The sequence below is a fragment of the Pollachius pollachius genome (assembly GCF_949987615.1).
Source record: "Pollachius pollachius genome assembly, chromosome: 8".
Lineage (NCBI taxonomy): Eukaryota > Metazoa > Chordata > Actinopteri > Gadiformes > Gadidae > Pollachius > Pollachius pollachius.
In genome coordinates this window covers 5,724,155-5,744,810 of record NC_136941.1, presented here as the reverse complement: position 1 = coordinate 5,744,810, position 20,656 = coordinate 5,724,155, and the positions used below count along the sequence as shown (strand labels likewise).

Below are 20,656 nucleotides of genomic sequence, written 5' to 3'. Positions count from 1 at the left end.
TTACACACAATAAGCAAAAATACAACACACAAATTGCATCAAGACGAATGCAATATTTTAGACATTGAGGTCAGGTAGACATCGACCTTTTATAAAATGTAGGCCTTTATTTCATGCTACATTTTGTAAATCTCATCCTTTTTCTATTCTGTACCTTCTGGCTATAAATGATTGAAACCATACATTATTAACCATTTTCGTGAGAAGAACCAGATATTGTACATTATACTGCAGATCCGGCTGATTTCACAGCCGAGTGGCCCGCGCGCGAAAATGCTGGCGAGGTTGAGTGAAGGGGCGGGGCTTATGCGAGCTCGCTCTCCAAACTCCGCTCACCACATAGACAGCTAGCCAGCTACTGCTAGCCCAGGCTAGCCATTCCTCTACTGACAAACTAGCTCGACAACAAGGCGTTTTTAAAGTTAAGATCGGGCGCCCATCCCGTTCGCGTATTGAGAAGACATTAGTTGTGTTGGGGCATTATATACGGGATGTTGAGGAAAAAACGGGAGCGAATTAGACGGTAAAACATACCGGCGTTTGCGGCAAATCTGAGGTGCGCGGCTAGCTCACGTTAGCTGCTAACTTTTGGTGGTATTTCTAGCGGAGCTACTGGCCAGATATTCACGGTTGTGGAAGCGGCCGGGTACCTACTGTTGGGGTGCCTGTGTCAGTCACTGCAAAAGGTAAGAGGGGTTGTTGTCCCGCTTGGAACGATATCTTTTGTTAACCATGTAATTGCTGGCGTTAAATATTTCAGCTATAATGGATTAGCATTGCTCCTGTATGTTGTCTATGTGAAGGCATACGGGGGAAGGAAAGTTAGCTGCAATCGTAGCCGCTCTGGACTCAAACTACTTTGACACCGATCTATGTATTCCTTGTATTACTTATATACATTGAGCCTATGTATTACTTGTTATAAATTGATCTAAATAAGTGGTCGAGTGTTTGAGAACGTTCTAATACTGTAAATATGGCTGACATTTTGCTCTCGAGATAAGGAGTGTGTGCCATTAGAGGCGGTGTTATTCTTGACAATGATTGGCAGTGGCGCGCATCAATCGCAGTGTGGGAGCAGTTGATTGGCCTGGCAGGTCGTGTTGTGGATAGCCTTGATTGTAGTTGCAGGGGCTAAATCTGCATAATGAACTGATCTATAAATCGACTGAATTTGGTAGGCATCTATCTAATAAGAGTAAGTTAAATTGTGACATTGCGACTTTTTTCTTTCTTATCCGGGTTAAATGTGTTGAGTAGTGTTGATACCATCTATTGTCGGCAAGAGTCCATCCCAAAGGACTGATCACCAAAATTGATCATCATAGTTGAGGCCTGTCATCTCTTAAATCTCAAATGTAATTTGACATATTCGTTTTGATTTAAACTGAGGCCTAAGATTTCTGAATTGAATACTAAAATAAAGAAGCCATCATTTCAATGAAGTCAGTGATCTTGCCACAGCAATCATAGTTATCTATAGTAATAACACCAGCGTAAATATTGAAATCCCTATCAAATGGCTGTATCACCATTTCGATGAAGTATTGTCGTAAAATGTCAGTCCTTCCTTGAATATTAATAACATTGAGTTTTTTATATTGTGCCAGTGCCGGGGTGTTGCTGCATGGTCAAAGGTCCATGACGAAGCCACGCCGTAAAAGCCAAGTGGCATGGGGGGGCGGAGCTGGCAGCCGACGGTCCGAAGACGCAACCGGCTGTCACCGGGGTGCACGGCAACCGCCGGCGTCGCCCTACGGCCTGAAGACGTCCCCCACGCGGGATGGCTTGAGCTACTCCCAGACCCAGCGGGTGGTGGAGGTGGACCTGGACGGCCGGCTGCATCGCATCTCCATCCTGGACCCCCTGGCGGTCATCACGGAGGACGAGATGATGGCGCAGGACATTGTGGAGTGTAACAGCAACAAGGAGAACAGCGAGCAGCCCTCCCCGCCGGCCAGCGGCCCCCAGGCGGTCCGCAAGCCCGCCACGCCCCGCGGCCGCAGGAAGGACCCCAAGAGTTCCTCCGTCAAGTCCTCGCCCTTCTCCAAGAACCACGGGCCCAACTCGCACCCCCAGACCCCCAACAAGGGGGGCTCCCACCAGGGCGGCGCCGTGGTGGCCCTCCCCGAGCCCACCTTCCGCCTGCTGGAGACGTTCCGGCCGGCGCAGGCCCCGCCCCTGCCCGCGGCGTACTACCGCTTCATGGAGCGTTCGGCGGAGGAGCTGGAGGCGGAGGCGGAGTACGACATGGACGAGGAGGACGCGGCCTGGCTGGAGATGATCAACTCGGGCCGCCGGGCCGACGGCCACCCCAGCGTCTCGGCGGACACCTTCGAGCTGCTGGTGGACCGGCTGGAGGAGGAGGCGTACCGCGAGGCGCGCAGCCGGGCGCCCTCGCAGAGCGCGGCGGACGACGACGACGCCTTCTGCTGCGTGTGCCTGGACGACGAGTGCCTCAACAGCAACGTCATCCTGTTCTGCGACGCGTGCAACCTGGCCGTGCACCAGGAGTGCTACGGCGTGCCCTACATCCCCGAGGGCCAGTGGCTGTGCCGCTGCTGCCTGCAGTCGCCGCAGCGGCCGGCGGAGTGCGTGCTCTGCCCCAACCGCGGCGGCGCCTTCAAGCAGACCAGCGACGGGCGCTGGGCGCACGTGGTCTGCGCCATCTGGATCCCCGAGGTGTGCTTCGCCAACACGGTGTTCCTGGAGCCCGTGGAGGGCGTGGCCAACATCCCGCCGGCCCGCTGGAAGCTCACCTGCTACCTGTGCAAGCAGAAGGGTCAGGGCGCGGCCATCCAGTGCCACAAGGCCAACTGCTACACGGCCTTCCACGTGACGTGCGCCCAGCGCGCCGGACTCTTCATGAAGATCGACCCGGTCAGGGAGACCAACGTGCATGGCACCACCTTCTCCGTCAAGAAGACGGCCTTCTGCGAGGCGCATTCGCCGCCCGGCCAGGAGGACGAGGGCTCGGACGAGGAGGCGGAGCGGGACAGCGAGGGCCGCGTGGTGGGCAGCCGGCGGCGGGCCAGCAGGGGGCGCAGCGCCTACTCGGAGCTCCCCACCACGCCGAAGCGCGGCAGGAAGGGCGACGGCGCCGGCAAGCAGGGCAAGAGGAAAGGGAAGAAGGGCGCCTGGGACGCCGTCCAGTGCACCGCGTCGCCCGTGGCGACGGTGCCGCACATACCGACCCCCAGGTACGCCCCGTTTACTGGCCCCGTCACACGGTCGCCATGACCCCGTGGAGCTGTGAGGGGGTGATCTTCTGTGTCAGTGTAATGTGCCCGTTTGAATTCTCTCCCTTAGTACAGTGTTTGCCAAATCTCCACTATAAAGCGTTGTGTGTTTTTGTTGTCACAATTAGGGATGGACCGATGAGGGTTTTTGGAGGCTGATGCTGACCACACTTTTATTGTCAATGTGTGATCCCATAAGCCGGTCCGATTATTGATTTCACAAATTGGTGATCTGCATTATTTTACAGATCAATTGATCTGACCAATTATTTTCAATTGTTTTATTACAGTGAAATTCTGCCAAGAATTGTCCATTTTGTTCAAATTCCTTAAACTGGTGCATCCCGGTTTATATATTACGTACATATATATTATAACCTGGTACTATATCAAGGAAGATAAACAAGGTAATTTTCGAATCATAAAATGCATTATTTTAAATCGGTTCCTAATTATTTAGGCTAGGCTTTTCATAACAACATATCGTCACATAAATAGAATACTTAAATATATTTTAAACGTGATCTGGCAATAGACATTGCTGAGGTCAAATATTTGTACTCCTTTTTACTACTGTGACGTAGACCAATTACCGCGTTGATCATGGGCTGATCACTTTCAAGGCTGCAGGGCTCGTTTGCCTATTATATTTAGTACTTCATCAAGTGACAAAAATGGCTGCTGCGATAGAAGCAGCCTCCATATTTTTGTTTTGCCCATGGAAGTGTATTGGCGAAACACACCGACTCTTTGTTAAACCAGTGGGTGACCATGAAAGGAGTGCTGTCAATGGCTCCCCTTGGGAGCTCTTCCATGAGGCCAGCTGCAGCAGACTGCAGGTTATTAAGTACACGTTTCAAATAAGCATAGTGTTGCTTCAGATTCTGGTAACTATACATGTAAATTAAATTCACAGCGTTAAATGTAGGACAGGATTAATTGTCTCAGTGACTAAACCTAATGACGATGCGTCTTGCCCACAATGAGTCTTGTGCAGAAGAGATTCGGAATCGCCTGATCGGCTCCTAAAATCAGCCCATTTTTAAGTCTTTCAAAATTTCCCCATCATGAGTTTAGGGCATGTATCAATAATGATTGATAGGTGAATCACTCTAACCAGGAACAGTGAATCAAGAACAATATTGACCCCAAACCATTTAATGTCTGATCTCTAAATAAATAAACGTATAATGTTTAATTTGTTATAATCTATTAATTACATAGCCTATGACGTAGCAAAGCATTACATCTAAATCCAAGTGATCAAGAGGTAGCATCCCTGCAACACATCCCTCTCTGTCTATCAGTAACATACACACATCTAGGGCTGTGTGATTAATCTAATTTGATCTCAGTTTCGATTTTGGCGTCAAACGATCACAAAACGAATATAATAGAGTTTTTTTGTTTTTTTTAAAAAAATTATGCTGTATAGAAAGTGCAGAACAGCTGGACACATCTGTACATTATTTAAGATTTGACCATTTTTCTTTTTGACCATTTTGTGTATTTTTTTAAGTCGAAATTTCATAATTCTCAGTTACAAAGTCGTTTTTGGGAGAGACATGCTGAATAAATACATCATGTTTTCAAACTCAAAAATAATCATTTGAATAATCGTGATTTCAATATTGACCAAAATGATCGTGATTATGATTTTTCCCATAATCTAGCAGCCCTACACACATCATATAAATGCAAAGCTGGCAACACTCACAACCACGGGGACACAACACATTTTTTAATACTTGGATGTCCTTTCCTTTGACATGTCATCAGGCACAATATGAATCTACGTTAAGCAGCTGTTGAGTGCAGCAACGGTTACCATGGTGATCTGTTTGCCTGCATGTATGTCAATGATGGCCCCCATTGCCATCTGAGCATCCCTCGAAGGAAGGATTCCAAACTCTGTGTTCCCTCGAAGGATTTCTTCCTTGCTAGCCAAGGGAGTTTTTCCTTGCCCTCTGGGGGGCTGGGGGGGGGGTGTTATAAATATATGACCTGTTAAGCCCTTTGAGACTGTAACTGTGATTAACGGCTATGCAAATTGAATACATCCAACCACACTAACCCCTGCAATCCCAGGTAGCCCCAGGCTTATTGGATGCTTGCTTGTGGTAAAGGGGTGGGTGGGACTTTTTCCTCAGAATATGGATGTCGATGTAGGCAGGGTATAGCGTTGTGGGCCGGCTATATGAGTCTACCTTTCGGTATCCTTGAGCAAGACACCTTACCTCTACCTGCCGCGAAACATCTGAATTCACTGCAGGACGCTTTGGGTCACAGTTTCTCCTAAATGTGGAATATAAGGCCTTGAGGTGTGCAGGGGATAACACTCATTGATATCTATCTCTTGCCCGCAGGCTGAACATAATCTGCAAGGGGATTCTCTTCCAGAGGAAGACCCAGTTCATGCAGAGGATGCACAACTATTGGCTTCTGAAGCGCCAGTCACGGAACGGTGTTCCACTTGTTCGTCGGCTGCACACCAACATCCAATCACAGAGGCCCGCTGAACCGGTGGGCCCGCCTTTTTGATTAGCATGGTTAAATGGTGGCCTCAATTAGTCGAAATAGGCCATTTCAACCGATATTTGGCGATCAAGATTTTCTAATATATATTTTTTATGTAAAAAGAAATGTCTACGTATGTGTTATCTTATTAATAGTTAGAGGGATTGTGGTTTGTATTCAATGTTCCCCAAAATATGTTTTTAATTGTAATTTATGTCTGTAAAATAACTGTATTGGTATTATGTGGTGTTTAAAAGGGGAAGGAGGCTTATGGGTCCATCCTTCTTTTCAAAATCTGTTAAACAGGTCTTCAACAAACAAACAAACAAACAAAAGCTAAACTTTAAAAACGACATGCTGGCCCCGCCAAGCTAATTTCTGTTTACGCCAGCCTGAATAAACTGATAAATGTAATACACGCTGACAGTTACCTCAGCTCACCTTTTGTGTGTGTGTGTGTGGGTCCTCCAGCCCGAGGTTGATGAGAAGGTGTCTGCAGCAGTGGAGGCCCTGAGGTACTGGCAGAAGCTACGGCACGACCTGGAGAAGGCGCGGCTGCTGGTGGAGCTCATCCGCAAGAGGGAGAAGCTCAAAGGAGAGCAGGTAACTCGCCCCCACTCTCCGCTGGTAGAGCTCCTTGCTGCTAGTTTGTGAGTGTGCAGACTTACAAGAAAGCCTCAACATAAAGAATACCAAACCTTGTGGTAGGCTTGGGTACGAAACGTGCCGCTGACACTAGGGCTGGGCGATTAATCGAATTTTGATGGCGATCACAAAATTAACATAATCAAGTTTTTCAATTTTGTTATATATATTTCATTTTTATTTTTTTAATGTTTTATAGAAAGGGCAGAACAGCTGGATACATATCTGTATAACATTTTAGATTGGAAAATGTTCTTTTTGACCAGTTCTCAGTTACAAAAAAACATTCTGAGAGACATGCTGAATAAATACATGTTTTCAAACTAAAAAAATAATCGTTTGAATAATCCTGATTTCAATATTGACCAAAATAATCGTGATTATGATTTTTCCCATAATCGAGCAGCCCTAACTGCCACTAACTGAACAGACAATTACCCAATGGCAACAGCCTACCATGAGCAGGATGCCCTTACCTGCTCCTTATTTACGTATCTGAGATAACTATATATAAGCCTACAATTCTAAATAACTAAATTGTAAATGTCTTGCCCTGTTCCCGGCTAGGCTATTCATGAAGATAATGGCTAATTACTATCGGGACACGCTTGTTGTAATTCTGAACGCATCTTAAATGATAAGCAAAACGCCAAGATTTTCCATGCGTGACTGTGCATGTCTGACCTTTTTAAGACGGTATGTTCCCCACTGTCCCCCGCCCTCCTCATCGTCTGCGGTGTCCTTCATCCTCCTCCAGGTCAAAGTTCAGCAGGCGACCCTGGAGATGCGCCTGACTCCCATGCTGGTGCTGCTGCGGGCCACCCTGGACCAGCTGCAGGAGAAGGACCTGGCCAACATCTTCTCGGAGCCCGTGGACATCAAGGAGGTGGGTGCAGCTCGGAGCCCAGCGTGTGAAGCTCCACGCTGGGTCCACGAGCCGATGAACACGAGAGGATGAGAAAGGAATCCGGAGACGATAAGAGGGCTTTATAACTTCCAGTTGCTGTTCTCCTGACAATATGCAAGTATGCCACCTGGTTATAGTCGCAGTGTGTGAGACTATCCACACAGTTAGTAGTGGGGAGACTACTAACGAGTTCTCTCCGCTCTAATTGTCTTTTTAACTGTGTGAATCAAAATAGCGTAGCGGAAGGTTGCTAGTTTGATTCCCGGCTCCTCCTAGCTCGAGTGTCAAGGTTTCCCTGAGCAAGACACCTCGACCTGATTGCTCCCGACGAGCTGGCTGTCGCCTTGCATGGTTGACTCCGCCGTCGGTGTGTGAATGTGTGCATTAACCGTTGCAAGTCACTTTGGATAAAAACCTCTGCTAAATGTAAATGTAGCTCTGCTGGCTGGGTGGCGGGAGTGACTCTTGTAAACAAATAGAGAGGTACGGGCACTTTAATCCAACTTCCAAGTAATGCATAAAACGCTCAATCCATTGAACTAGTTTCTAGCTCTGACCAAAGGGGAATCATTGTTAGCAACCTCTTTAGCATGAAGGAGCCTCTTTAGATTCATCCAACAACGTGAGGGCCGAGATCATCGGTCCCCTGATGGCACTGTCTCGCCCCTCGCCCCCCCCCCCCCCCCCCAGGTGCCCGACTACCTGGACTTCATCACCGCCCCGATGGACTTCTCCTGCATGCGCTCCAAGATGGAGGCGCACGCCTACCGCTGCCTGGCGGACCTGGAGGTGGACTTCAACCTCATGGTGTCCAACTGCCTCCTGTACAACGCCAAGGACACGGTGTTCCACCGCGCGGCGCTTCGGCTGCGGGACCTGGGGGGCGCCGTGCTGCGGCACGCCCAGCGGCAGGCCGCCAACACAGGCCTGGACCCCGACACGGGGCTCCTCCTGGCCGAGTCGCCCCAGAAGCAGAACTTCTACAGCTGCACCTGGGAGGACGGTGAGTCTGGGCGCCTCAGAGCCTCATCTCAACCCGTTCAGAGTTCACCGTTCACAGTTCACCCGTTCACAGTTCACCCGTTCAGAGTTCACCTAGACTCTGCCTAGCCACTCCCTCCTCCTGCTTGTTTAATGTTGTACATCCTGGCACTTAATGTACGCACTTATTGTATGTTGTGCTTAGTTATAGTTCTTAGTTATGTAGCATCTCATCCTAGCTATCTTTGTTGTACACAGGGAATGGGTTGACCTAGCGATTGTTAGTGCTTGGCACTTGGTTCTATGAACATCCATACTGTACCGACAGCGATATATTGTTTCTCTTTCTTATGTCAAATGTAATTATTGTAAGTCGCTTTGGATAAACGCGTCTGCTAAATGCCCTACTTGTAAATGTAAACGTCAACTGCAGCGATGGACTTTCAAAACTCGACTTGCTAAGAATGAAGGCGATTTTTAAAATCTGTGGAGGTTAGTTATTGTTTTGAGGGATTATAGGATTACTTGAAATCTGAGCCATCGTCTTTAAAGAGAAATCCTTGGCTGCAGGGTGTAGTGGTCCCGTGTGTTTGCATGTAATTACCATAGCTCAGTGGCTAATGGATAGGCTTTGCTACCAAATCGCTAAACGAGGATACACTCATAAAATAACATTTGTGCAGGGATTGGATAGTAAATGGACTGCATTTATATAGCGCTTTCATCCAAAGCGCTCTACAATATTGCCTGACATTCACCCACTCATGCACACATTCACACACCGACGACGCAGTCAACCATGCAAGGCGACAGCCAGCTCGTCGGATGCAGTTAGGGTTAGGTGCCTTGCTCAGGGACGGGGTTCGGACTACCCTGAGGTTACCAGCCAACCCGCTCTACCTCCTGAGCTACTGCCGCCAGACTTGGATACATGACGTATGGAAGACGATATACTAATCTGGCCTACCGGTCTCCCTCCCCCCTTTTCTCTCCCCCTCTCTCTCCCCCTCTCTCCCCTCTCCCCCTCTCTCCCCCTCTCCCCCTCCCTCTCTCTCCCCCTCTCTCCCCTCTCTCCCTCTCTCCTCCCCTGCCCTCTCTCCCCCCCTTGTGCCTCTCTCCCCTCTCTCCCTCCCCCCTCCCCCTCTCTCCCCTCTCTCCCTCTCTCCTCCCCCGCCCTCTCTCCCCCCCTCTTTGTGCCTCTCTCCCCTCTCTCCCTCTCTCCTCCCCCTCCCTCCCCTCTCTCCCTCTCTCCTCCCCCTCCCTCCCCTCTCTCCCCTCTCTCCCTCCCCCCCTCCCCCTCTCTCCCCTCTCTCCCTCCCTCCTCCCCCGCCCTCTCTCCCCCCCTCTTTGTGCCTCTCTCCCCTCACTCCCTCTCTCCTCCCCCTCCCTCCCCTCTCTCCCCTCTCTCCCTCCCCCCCTCCCCCTCTCTCCCCTCTCTCCCTCTCTCCTCCCCCGCCCTCTCTCCCCCCCTCTTTGTGCCTCTCTCCCCTCTCTCCCTCTCTCCTCCCCCTCCCTCCCCTCTCTCCCTCCCCCCCCCTCCCCCTCTCTCCCTCTCTCCCCTCTCTCCCTCCCCCCCTCCCCCTCTCTCCCCTCTCTCCCTCTCTCCTCCCCCGCCCTCTCTCCCCCCCTCTTTGTGCCTCTCTCCCCTCTCTCCCTCTCTCCTCCCCCTCCCTCCCCTCTCTCCCTCTCTCCTCCCCCTCCCTCCCCTCTCTCCCCTCTCTCCCTCCCCCCCTCCCCCTCTCTCCCCTCTCTCCCTCTCTCCTCCCCCGCCCCCTCTCCCCCCCTCTTTGTGCCTCTCTCCCCTCTCTCCCTCTCTCCTCCCCCTCCCTCCCCTCTCTCCCTCCCCCCCCCTCCCCCTCTCTCCCTCTCTCCCCTCTCTCCCTCCCCCCCTCCCCCTCTCTCCCCTCTCTCCCTCTCTCCTCCCCCGCCCTCTCTCCCCCCCTCTTTGTGCCTCTCTCCCCTCTCTCCCTCTCTCCTCCCCCTCCCTCCCCTCTCTCCCTCTCTCCTCCCCCTCCCTCCCCTCTCTCCCCTCTCTCCCTCCCCCCCTCCCCCTCTCTCCCTCTCTCCTCCCCCGCCCTCTCTCCCCCCCTCTTTGTGCCTCTCTCCCCTCTCTCCCTCTCTCCTCCCCCTCCCTCCCCTCTCTCCCCTCTCTCCCTCCCCCCCCTCCCCCTCTCTCCCCTCTCTCCCTCTCTCCTCCCCCGCCCTCTCTCCCCCCCTCTTTGTGCCTCTCTCCCCTCTCTCCCTCTCTCCTCCCCCTCCCTCCCCTCTCTCCCCTCTCTCCCTCCCCCCCCTCCCCCTCTCTCCCTCTCTCCTCCCCCGCCCTCTCTCCCCCCCTCTTTGTGCCTCTCTCCCCTCTCTCCCTCTCTCCTCCCCCTCCCTCCCCTCTCTCCCCTCTCTCCCTCCCCCCCTCCCCCTCTCTCCCCTCTCTCCCTCTCTCCTCCCCCGCCCTCTCTCCCCCCCTCTTTGTGCCTCTCTCCCCTCTCTCCCTCTCTCCTCCCCCTCCCTCCCCTCTCTCCCTCCCCCCCCCTCCCCCTCTCTCCCTCTCTCCCCTCTCTCCCTCCCCCCCTCCCCCTCTCTCCCCTCTCTCCCTCTCTCCTCCCCCGCCCTCTCTCCCCCCCTCTTTGTGCCTCTCTCCCCTCTCTCCCTCTCTCCTCCCCCTCCCTCCCCTCTCTCCCTCTCTCCTCCCCCTCCCTCCCCTCTCTCCCCTCTCTCCCTCCCCCCCTCCCCCTCTCTCCCCTCTCTCCCTCTCTCCTCCCCCGCCCCCTCTCCCCCCCTCTTTGTGCCTCTCTCCCCTCTCTCCCTCTCTCCTCCCCCTCCCTCCCCTCTCTCCCTCCCCCCCCCTCCCCCTCTCTCCCTCTCTCCCCTCTCTCCCTCCCCCCCTCCCCCTCTCTCCCCTCTCTCCCTCTCTCCTCCCCCGCCCTCTCTCCCCCCCTCTTTGTGCCTCTCTCCCCTCTCTCCCTCTCTCCTCCCCCTCCCTCCCCTCTCTCCCTCTCTCCTCCCCCTCCCTCCCCTCTCTCCCCTCTCTCCCTCCCCCCCTCCCCCTCTCTCCCTCTCTCCTCCCCCGCCCTCTCTCCCCCCCTCTTTGTGCCTCTCTCCCCTCTCTCCCTCTCTCCTCCCCCTCCCTCCCCTCTCTCCCCTCTCTCCCTCCCCCCCCTCCCCCTCTCTCCCCTCTCTCCCTCTCTCCTCCCCCGCCCTCTCTCCCCCCCTCTTTGTGCCTCTCTCCCCTCTCTCCCTCTCTCCTCCCCCTCCCTCCCCTCTCTCCCCTCTCTCCCTCCCCCCCCCTCCCCCTCTCTCCCTCTCTCCTCCCCCGCCCTCTCTCCCCCCCTCTTTGTGCCTCTCTCCCCTCTCTCCCTCTCTCCTCCCCCTCCCTCCCCTCTCTCCCCTCTCTCCCTCCCCCCCTCCCCCTCTCTCCCTCTCTCCTCCCCCGCCCTCTCTCCCCCCCTCTTTGTGCCTCTCTCCCCTCTCTCCCTCTCTCCTCCCCCTCCCTCCCCTCTCTCCCTCCCCCCCCCTCCCCCTCTCTCCCTCTCTCCCCTCTCTCCCTCCCCCCCTCCCCCTCTCTCCCCTCTCTCCCTCTCTCCTCCCCCGCCCTCTCTCCCCCCCTCTTTGTGCCTCTCTCCCCTCTCTCCCTCTCTCCTCCCCCTCCCTCCCCTCTCTCCCTCTCTCCTCCCCCTCCCTCCCCTCTCTCCCTCCCCCCCTCCCCCTCTCTCCCCTCTCTCCCTCTCTCCTCCCCCTCCCTCCCCTCTCTCCCCTCTCTCCCTCTCTCCTCCCCCCCCCCCCCCCCCCCCCCCCCCCCCCAGTGGACAGCCTGCTGGACCCTGCCAACCGGCTCCACATGTCGGTGGAGGGGCAGCTGAAGGAGCTGCTGGACAAGCTGGACGTGGTGACCTCCCTGCGGGGCAGCGGCGCCCGCACGCGGCGCATCCGCCTGCTGCGCCGCGAGATCCACAACGTCCGCTTCCGCCAGGGCCCCTCCCCCCGCCGCGGCCCGCCCAACGGCCGCCGCAAGGACCGCCACGAGGGCGGCGCCGGCGACGGCGACGACGATGACGGCGTCGATGTGAAGGAGGAGGAGGAGGAGGAGGAGGAGGAGCGGACGGCGAAGGGCGGAGCCGAGGCGAAAACCGACGGCGGGCGGTTTTCGTCGTCCTGCGATAAAGGTGGGGGGTTACCGTAGCGACCGCGTCCGGCTGTCCTCTCAATACCGAAAACGCTGTTTTAACAAAACGAAAAACGCAACGAAGCAAAGATGAGCTAACATGAGCTAATGGCACATTGTCCTCAGGTAATTGAGCCAGGGTCCCCCCCCACGCACCAACCCAAACCACCCCACTGACTCCAGTCTAGTAAGTAGGGGTCCCTCCAGAGTCTCGTTCGGCCATAGCTGCCTCTCAACTCCTCCTCCTCCTCCTCCTCCTCCTCCTCCTCCTCCTCCTCCTCCTCCTCCTCCTCTCTCTGGTTCTCTCTCTCTGGTTCTCTCTCTCTCACTCTCTCTCTCTCTCCTAGTGTCTGCACCTCTTTGATGCATCACCCCCCCCCCCCTACTCCCCTCCCTCATAGACCCACCACCCCCATTAGCCATGCCATCTCACCCCAGCCCCGCCCGGAGAAGGAGTCGGCGTTGTCATCGTGTTTGTGTGTCCCGTTTGTTGGTTTACAGTAGCACAGGGTGGCCGGCTCACACCGGCCCCACTCCGTTGTGAGTCCTGCCCTTCCTCGTTCCCGCTGTCGTCTTCTTCGGGGTTTAACGGTGAATGTCGAGTCCACAGTTGTGAGGGGCGCAAAAAAAAAGCTAAAGGGGCGCGCCTCCGCTGAGGTGTGGGTGCAACTCAGCTGGGTGGTTTGACACGTCGACGCCATGATAGAAACCATCACAAACGGACGTCATTGTCTCCAACGCGCCCCCCTCCGCGACGCCACATCACACCACATAGTAAATGGACATTCATCGCCCAGCTCCACGGCCCTCGGTGTCCAATTGAAACAAAGTATTCTCTTCCCCCCCCCCAACCTCCCCCTTCTCCCCTCCCGTCTTTTCAGATGACCTCAAATCCACGTCCCCCCCCACGCTGGAGCTCACCGGGCCGGCCCCGCCCCCTCGCCAGGAGGACACGCCCCTGGAGCCCCCCACCCTGCGGCCGATCACGGGCGAGCCCCGCCACTGTAAGCGCCTCAAAATGGACAGCGAGAGTTCCGACGGCGCGGGCGCCGCCGGCGACACGGACTGCGTCAAGAAGGAGGCGGCGGCGCCGCAGGTAACCCCGCCCCATTCGCGCCCCGCCGCGCCGCTGACCAACGGCGTGTCCCCGCCCTGCGCCCCCCTGCGGCCGCCCACCACCGGCGTGGGCCGCCGCACCTCGGTGCTCTTCAAGAAGGCGAAGAACGGACGGCGCCACACCCCCGACGGCCCCTCGCTCAACGGGAAGAGCGAGACACCCGAGGAGACGGCCTCCAGCGTCCCCTCCCCCGTCAGCACCCCCTCCTCCACGCCCGCCTCCACCCCGTCCAAGACGCCGCAGAAGAGCCTCCCGCCCGCCGGGGACGTCGCCACGCCCCGGTGCTGGGCCTCGGGGCCCGACATCGGCTCCGACAGCGAGATGGAGGGGACCCCCCTGCGGGCGTCGGAGACCGGTGAGTAATGAACCAATCGGAGGCTCTCTTGTTGGTGCTTCAATCCAAAGCCTTTCGCAACAGGAAACACAACTGAGGCGTACGATGTCCATTAGAGCAGCTGGCTGGAGCAGTTCAATTGCAGCTACAAAGAGTACCACGCAACCTAGTTTTATGTTGGATCAGGTTAGAGTAGGGATGGCGAAAATGTAAAATATTCTTGACCGGCCACCGAGCCTCTTTAACCGGTTGATACCGGTTAACCGATCAGATTAAAATGTGCTATTTGAAATAACAGCCATTTCGAGCCGCGCCAGCCGCCTGCTGTTTCATAACTCTGCTTATCTCTCTCCCGTTCTGCCTCCGACTCACACACACACACTCACTCTCCGAGTGAGAGGCAGTGGCTCTAACCGCAGCACGACCTGTGTTTGAATTGAAACACGAGGCATGCTTACTGCAAGTTGACCGTGTGTAGAGAGCGGGCTCGAACGCCCACAATGGTCTGAGATGGCGCGGACCTGGTTGATACCCTGCGTGGGATTCACCAGGGGCCAATCGGAAGAGGGCAGCAATAGGAGGCACTCATTTGCAACATTGCCGCTGCTCATTTAAGAAAATGACAGCTCCACTTGGTTAGTTTGGAGGAGACATAATTTTTTTCACTTCACACAAAAAGATCTTGGAATGAGATGGCTAACTGTAGTCTTATAGCGTTTAGTCTACTGTCCATAATAACTTAGAGATCATATTTTCCGCCGCTAGCATGCGGGAATAATTAAGACTTGAGGAGAAATTAAACAGTGGGCTAGACTTCCAATAAGTCACCTCATCTGATCATCTATTTTTCTTTCGTTTTTTTTACCGACAAGTGACAATTTTGATCGGTTAACGTTGATCCGGTCAACCATCGGTCAAACGGTCATCGGTTAACATCCCTCGGTTAGAGTGCAGAGTAGCAATGTAGGAATCAAAATGACGAAACACGTTAAAATTGCAGTAACTGAATCTGATTGTCTTCCTAAATTCAAACACTGCACAACATGCAAGTAGCAGCATCCTTCTGCCTTATCCACCCCCCCCACAGGGGTCCAACGTTGGCGTACATTTTGGCAAGTGAATATTGTTAACCGAGAGATGCAGCAATGGTACACGGACCTTTGCTCTGTTAGTCATCCTCTGTTAGTCACAGAGACTAGGCGGAGGGGCAGGTTTACGTAACGATCTGACACATGATTCAGTGTGGACATAGAGCATGGAGTCCGGCAGTTGGCATGATTACGCAAGCTTGCAAACCTAGACGGATCCATACTACTACACTTGTGCTGAAGCAAGGATCCATTGACTCGTATATTGGCTCATTTCGGTTGTATTATTGGTCGTCCATGGTTGTAGAAGTAAAAATACCAATGTTTGCGACCCAAAATGAACCTGTACTGATGGCTGCTGGTGGTATGCTTACTTTCTCATCACGCAGATTCAAGATTCAAAGGTTTTTATCTGCCATATACTTGTACAGGATGTGCAGTGAAATGTTTGTGATATACTCTGTATTTTCTGTGCTTAAAAAATAAAATAGAATAAAATACAATATAAGTTTTAACAGAAATGAAGAATATTATAAATATATATTAAAACTGGATAAACAAGGAGATACTCTCAGGGGGTTTGAGTGACTTGTGGAGGTCATTTAGTCATGAATGAACATCCATTGTGTCTGCTAAACACTGACTCTGCCCTGCAGGTCTCTCCAACGGGCTGAACGGACACCGAGACGGCCGACTCGACTCCCTCTGCCGGCCCGCCCCGCCCTCGCTACTCAAAAACATGTAAGGCATGATGATAACGCCCTCTCCTGCCCCCCCCCCCGGTCATTTCGTATTGAGCAATTATTGCTTTTTAAGTGCTTATTTAGGATTGCTTTTATGCGTCTGTATGGCTGTATGGATGTATGAATGGCTGTCTGTATGGCTGGATGAATGGCTGTCTGGATGGATGGATGGCTGTCTGTATGGCTGCCTTGCTGACTGGCTGGCTGGACAGATGGATGGATGAATGGCTGGCTGGCTAGCTGGCGGTCTGTATGGCTGGCTGGCTGGCTGGCTGGCTGGACTGATGGATGGATGGATGGCGGTCTGTATGAATGGCTGGCTGGCTGGCTGGACGGATGGATGGATGGATGGCCGTGAGTTGATGCTTTTAAGAAGGTCTGAAATAACTGAAAGACATTGTGTGCCCCCCCCCCCCCCCCCCCCCCCAGTAGCACGCCTCTCAAGAGAAGCCTTGGCAAGCCGGCCTTGTCCAAGGTGCCGTTCCTGGAGGTCCTGAACGGAGACTGCCACTACACCGTCCCCGGTGAGTCGCGGCGTCTTCGGCCCTTTGAGCAGACCAACCAGTCTGATCCAGTTGCTTCATGTTCAACCCAACGTTTTGATGTTCACACTCACAAAACGTCTCAGTCAGCGACGTCATCCTTTGTAACGTTTGTAAATTGCATTGTTTACTGTGCTAATATCGACGCTGCGGTTCCTCCTGCTTGTTGTCCAGGCGACAGCAGCCAAGTGTCTGACGATGAGCTGGAGCCTCTGGACCTGGTCTGGGCCAAGTGCAGAGGGTACCCCTCCTACCCCGCCCTGGTGAGGCCTGCTCAGCACCCCCTAGCACCTACCACCAACGGCTCGGCCTCCTTAAGCACCAACTTCTAATTATCAAGCAACCTTTAGCACATTGTAGCACCGCTTTGTAACACCTGACATCATATTGCACAGCTAAGTGGATTTTAGCACAACGTAGCACGCTTAGCATCAGCCTAGCATCCACAATTCAGCACCGCTTGGCACCACCTAGCATAATTTATCACAACGTAGCACTCCCTAGCATAATTGACCACAATGCGGCACCGCGTAGCATCCTTTATTTGACGCGACATAGCACAGCTTGGCAAGCACCAGTCATTTGGCATAACTAAGCTCCGCTTGGCACCACCTAGCGTCCTTTAGCACAGAGAGGTCCCACCTAGCATCATTTAGCGCCATTAAGCACAGCAAGGCCCCACCTACCATCATTTAGCGTCCTTTAGCTCAGCGATGCCCCACCTAGCATCATTAAGCGTCATTTAGCTCAGCGAGGCCCCACCTAGCATCATTAAGCGTAATTTAGCACAGCGAGGCCCCACCTAGCATCATTTAGCACAGCAAGGCCCCATCTAGCTTCATTTAGCACGGCGAGGCCCCACCTAGCATCATTTAGCACGGCGAGGCCCCACCTAGCATCATTTAGCACGGCGAGGCCCCACCTAGCATCATTTAGCACGGCGAGGCCCCACCTAGCATCATTTAGCGCCATTAAGCACAGCAAGGCCCCACCTACCATCATTTAGCGTCCTTTAGCTCAGCGATGCCCCACCTAGCATCATTAAGCGTCATTTAGCACAGCGAGGCCCCACCTAGCATCATTTAGCACAGCAAGGCCCCATCTAGCTTCATTTAGCACGGCGAGGCCCCACCTAGCATCATTTAGCACAGCAAGGCCCCATCTAGCTTCATTTAGCACGGCGAGGCCCCACCTAGCATCATTTAGCACGGCGAGGCCCCACCTAGCATCATTAAGCGTCATTTAGCTCAGCGAGGCCCCACCTAGCATCATTAAGCGTCATTTAGCACGGCGAGGCCCCACCTAGCATCATTTAGCACGGCGAGGCCCCACCTAGCATCATTAAGCGTCATTTAGCTCAGCGAGGCCCCACCTAGCATCATTAAGCGTCATTTAGCACGGCGAGGCCCCACCTAGCATCATTTAGCACGGCGAGGCCCCACCTAGCATCATTTAGCACGGCGAGGCCCCACCTAGCATCATTAAGCGTCATTTAGCTCAGCGAGGCCCCACCTAGCATCATTAAGCGTCATTGAGCCCAGCTCGGCCCCACCTCGCCCAGTGGCTGAAGCTCTTCCTGTGCTTCCCTCAGATCATCGACCCAGAGATGCCGGAGGACGGCGTCCTGCACAACGGCATCCCCATCCCCGTCCCCCCCAAGGAGGTGCTGCAGCTGGGGGAGGCCCGGCAGGAGGAGGCCGGGGAGAGGCTGTACCTGGTGCTCTTCTTCGACAACAAGCGCACATGGTGAGAGCTCGCACGCCCACCGACTCATCCACACTATGACCTCGTTCACACCGTGTCTCCTGCTGTGCCCAAAGGGTTCGTTATGGTTCCACGTCAACGCAGCGCAGGGGGGTTTGGGGACCCGTTATTGTTATTATTATTATTAATTATATTATTATTGCGTCCACCGCAAGGGCCTGACGTGCGCCTCCCAAAAAATAGTAACCTTGCGTCGAGGCGACGCATCAGCAAGGGCTGTGATTGGTCCGCTCACTAGAACCCGACGCAGAAACAAAAACAGGTTCACGACTGCGTCGAAAGCGTCTGCGTGTTCATTTATTACAAGATAACACAACTTGAAAGTAGGCAGAGACTGAGGCGTCCAAGCAATTATCAGAACAACACGCTTGATAACAAATGAACCCTCACAGTAACGGTAGCCATGGAAATCAACACAAATGTCAAGTCGTCAACAACTCATGCGCCCAAAAGTGGGCGCCTTATTGGCTAGTTATTGAAATTGCCTGAGTTGTATTCTGGTCTTAAGCCACAGTCTAGACATCGGTGCTGAGTTAGTTTGTACCTATTTAGCTCTGGTCGAATAAATTGTTGTCATTAGTACCGTTTATTAATAATTGGATTTGTTTGTTGTAACGGATTATGTAATGAAGGGCAATTAAAGGCCGGTTCAATATCACTTAAAACACCAAAGCCTCACAAATCAGACTCTAGATTTGTATCTCGAGTCTGCTATCACATAGAAGGACTGCTGCCTGGATCCCAGATGACACTCAACCCTCCTCCCCTCCTCCCCAGGCAGTGGCTCCCCCGCAGCAAGCTGTCCACCCTGGGCCGGGACCAGACGGCCGACAAGCTGCGCATCATGGAGGGCCGCAAGACCAGCATCCGCAAGTCCGTCCAGGTGGCCTACGACCGCGCGCTCATCCACCAGAGCCGCGTCAGCCAGCAGCACGCCTTCCTGGCCTCCAGCTACCTGTAGGAGGCGCCCCCGAGGCCTCCTCCACCTCCGCCTGGCTGAGCCAATGGGAGGCTGAGACGAGGGTCTGGGATTTTGCCATGGCAAAACTTTGGGGTATTACTCTGGGGTTTTAAGTGTGTGTGTGTGTGTGTGTGTGTGAGAGAGAGAGAGTGTGTAGGAGGGTCTTGGACTGAATTACCCAACCACTAGCGTCCTCAGTGTGAATAATGAATTGTGCGTCTCACTGTTTGTGGGGCCCTGTTGTGTAGCAAAGAAATAAGCTAGACGACCGCCCTTTTTCAACCCCCCCCCCCCCCCTCGTGGATGGGCTGGAGTCACATGGTCACGGATGCTCCGCCCCCTTTCTACATATATATTTTTGATGCTACTGCCAATGAAGTGCACCATCACGAGAGATGGTGTCATGTTTCTATGAAAGACATTTTTATTTATATACACACACATACACGCACACAATGGCTTTTTACGTTTTTAATCTTTATAAAAGAATTCCCACTATATATTGTAAAGGCACACTTGATGTACATGTGTGCGCGTCTTTCTGAACAATCTTAATTTAACGTTGCCCTGCGGACGTCAATCAGAAAGGCCGATGTGTGTCTGTGTACGCCGCAAGGAGTACTCTTCTTGATATATGAATTATCTTTTTTTTTATATACAAAGAAAAAATAATTTATTTATGGAAGGCTATAGAAAGCTATAATGGTTGAAATTGAGAATAAAATATTTTATTTAAAAAAAGAAATGTAAAAGGATTTTTTGAACAATACAGCCTGTGTTTTTTGTTTCTTTGCAAATGTTTCTACTGAGGTGTTTTTAACTTGAATAGAGTTTATTTATTGACGGTTTCCACAATATGAAGCTCACGGGGACACGTTTATGGGCTGCAGATTTTAACCTACTGGCCAAATACTTGCTTTTTTCTGAATCAGTATTTTTCTCATTGATAACAACTCTATTAAAAGACTTTTTTGGAACCCTTTGGCTGTTTTGTTTTAATTAGATGAGTGCTGCATGAAGCGCTCTAATTCTGTACAGATTTATTTTCTATTTGTTATTCTTTTGGAGAGAATAAAAATGAGAAAAAGGAGGTATAAAAATTGGAGAGAATACTGTTTAACTTCACTTTATTTGTTTCCAACCATTGTACATTTTCTTTAAATGGTGTGCATGTTTACATGATTGTTTACTCCATTTAGACTGTTCAAATCCCTTCACTTGACTTAAGCAATTTAACATTTCTTTACGTCTTAAACTATGTGGCTTTAATCAAATGTTTCCAACCTCACTTTTCACTACAGCACTCTCAGCATTTGTTTACCATGTTTACTTCCTCTATAAACAATAGGGCTTAAATGTGAATCATGCAATAAACAACCCACCAATAGGAGGAGTCATGTCTTACAGCAGATTCTGTTGTGGCCGATATCAACATGTCATGTTATGTGTACCTGACTCGTTCACACATGTTTTCTTTTGTATTTCATCTTGGGATGTTTGCAATAGGGCATGACAGGTATTTGACTACAGGACAAAAGGCTTGCTGTTTGAGGTCTTGTTGCAATGTCAGCTGCTTTGTATAATCATAAGGGTGTGTCTAGTCAATAGAAAGTCAGTGATGTGTTGAAATGTGCCAATACAATATGGCTTAGCTCCCATTGG

General features: G+C 52.7%; 1 protein-coding gene across 2 annotated transcripts; it reads left to right on the top strand.

Annotated features, from left to right (window-relative positions):
- The first annotated feature begins 360 nt into the window (after positions 1–360).
- brpf3b (bromodomain and PHD finger containing, 3b) lies at positions 361–20,384 on the top strand. 2 transcript variants are annotated; one of them, XM_079742091.1, is made up of 13 exons: positions 361–686; positions 1,611–3,200; positions 5,606–5,762; positions 6,228–6,359; positions 7,159–7,287; positions 7,999–8,311; positions 12,087–12,446; positions 13,327–13,917; positions 15,641–15,725; positions 16,160–16,251; positions 16,444–16,532; positions 17,861–18,015; positions 18,811–20,384. In XM_079742091.1, the coding sequence occupies exons 2-13, from the start codon at positions 1,642–1,644 to the stop codon at positions 18,992–18,994; spliced, it is 3,846 nt and encodes a 1,281-aa protein (XP_079598217.1). In that variant the 5' UTR covers positions 361–686; positions 1,611–1,641; the 3' UTR covers positions 18,995–20,384. The 2 variants fall into 2 exon arrangements, with proteins under 2 accessions (XP_079598217.1, XP_079598216.1); XM_079742090.1 differs by having other exon boundaries at positions 16,157–16,251.
- Positions 20,385–20,656: the final 272 nt, after the last annotated feature.

What these genes read in the sequence shown, in the direction of transcription:
- brpf3b (XM_079742090.1), top strand. Translation starts at nt 1,642, where the DNA reads ATGACGAAGCCACGCCGTAAAAGCCAAGTGGCATGGGGGGGCGGAGCT. An exon ending in CCGCACATACCGACCCCCAG is followed by an intron (nt 3,201 to 5,605) that starts GTACGCCCCGTT and finishes TCTTGCCCGCAG; the next exon opens with GCTGAACATAATCTGCAAGG. An exon ending in AGCCCGTGGACATCAAGGAG is followed by an intron (nt 7,288 to 7,998) that starts GTGGGTGCAGCT and finishes CCCCCCCCCCAG; the next exon opens with GTGCCCGACTACCTGGACTT.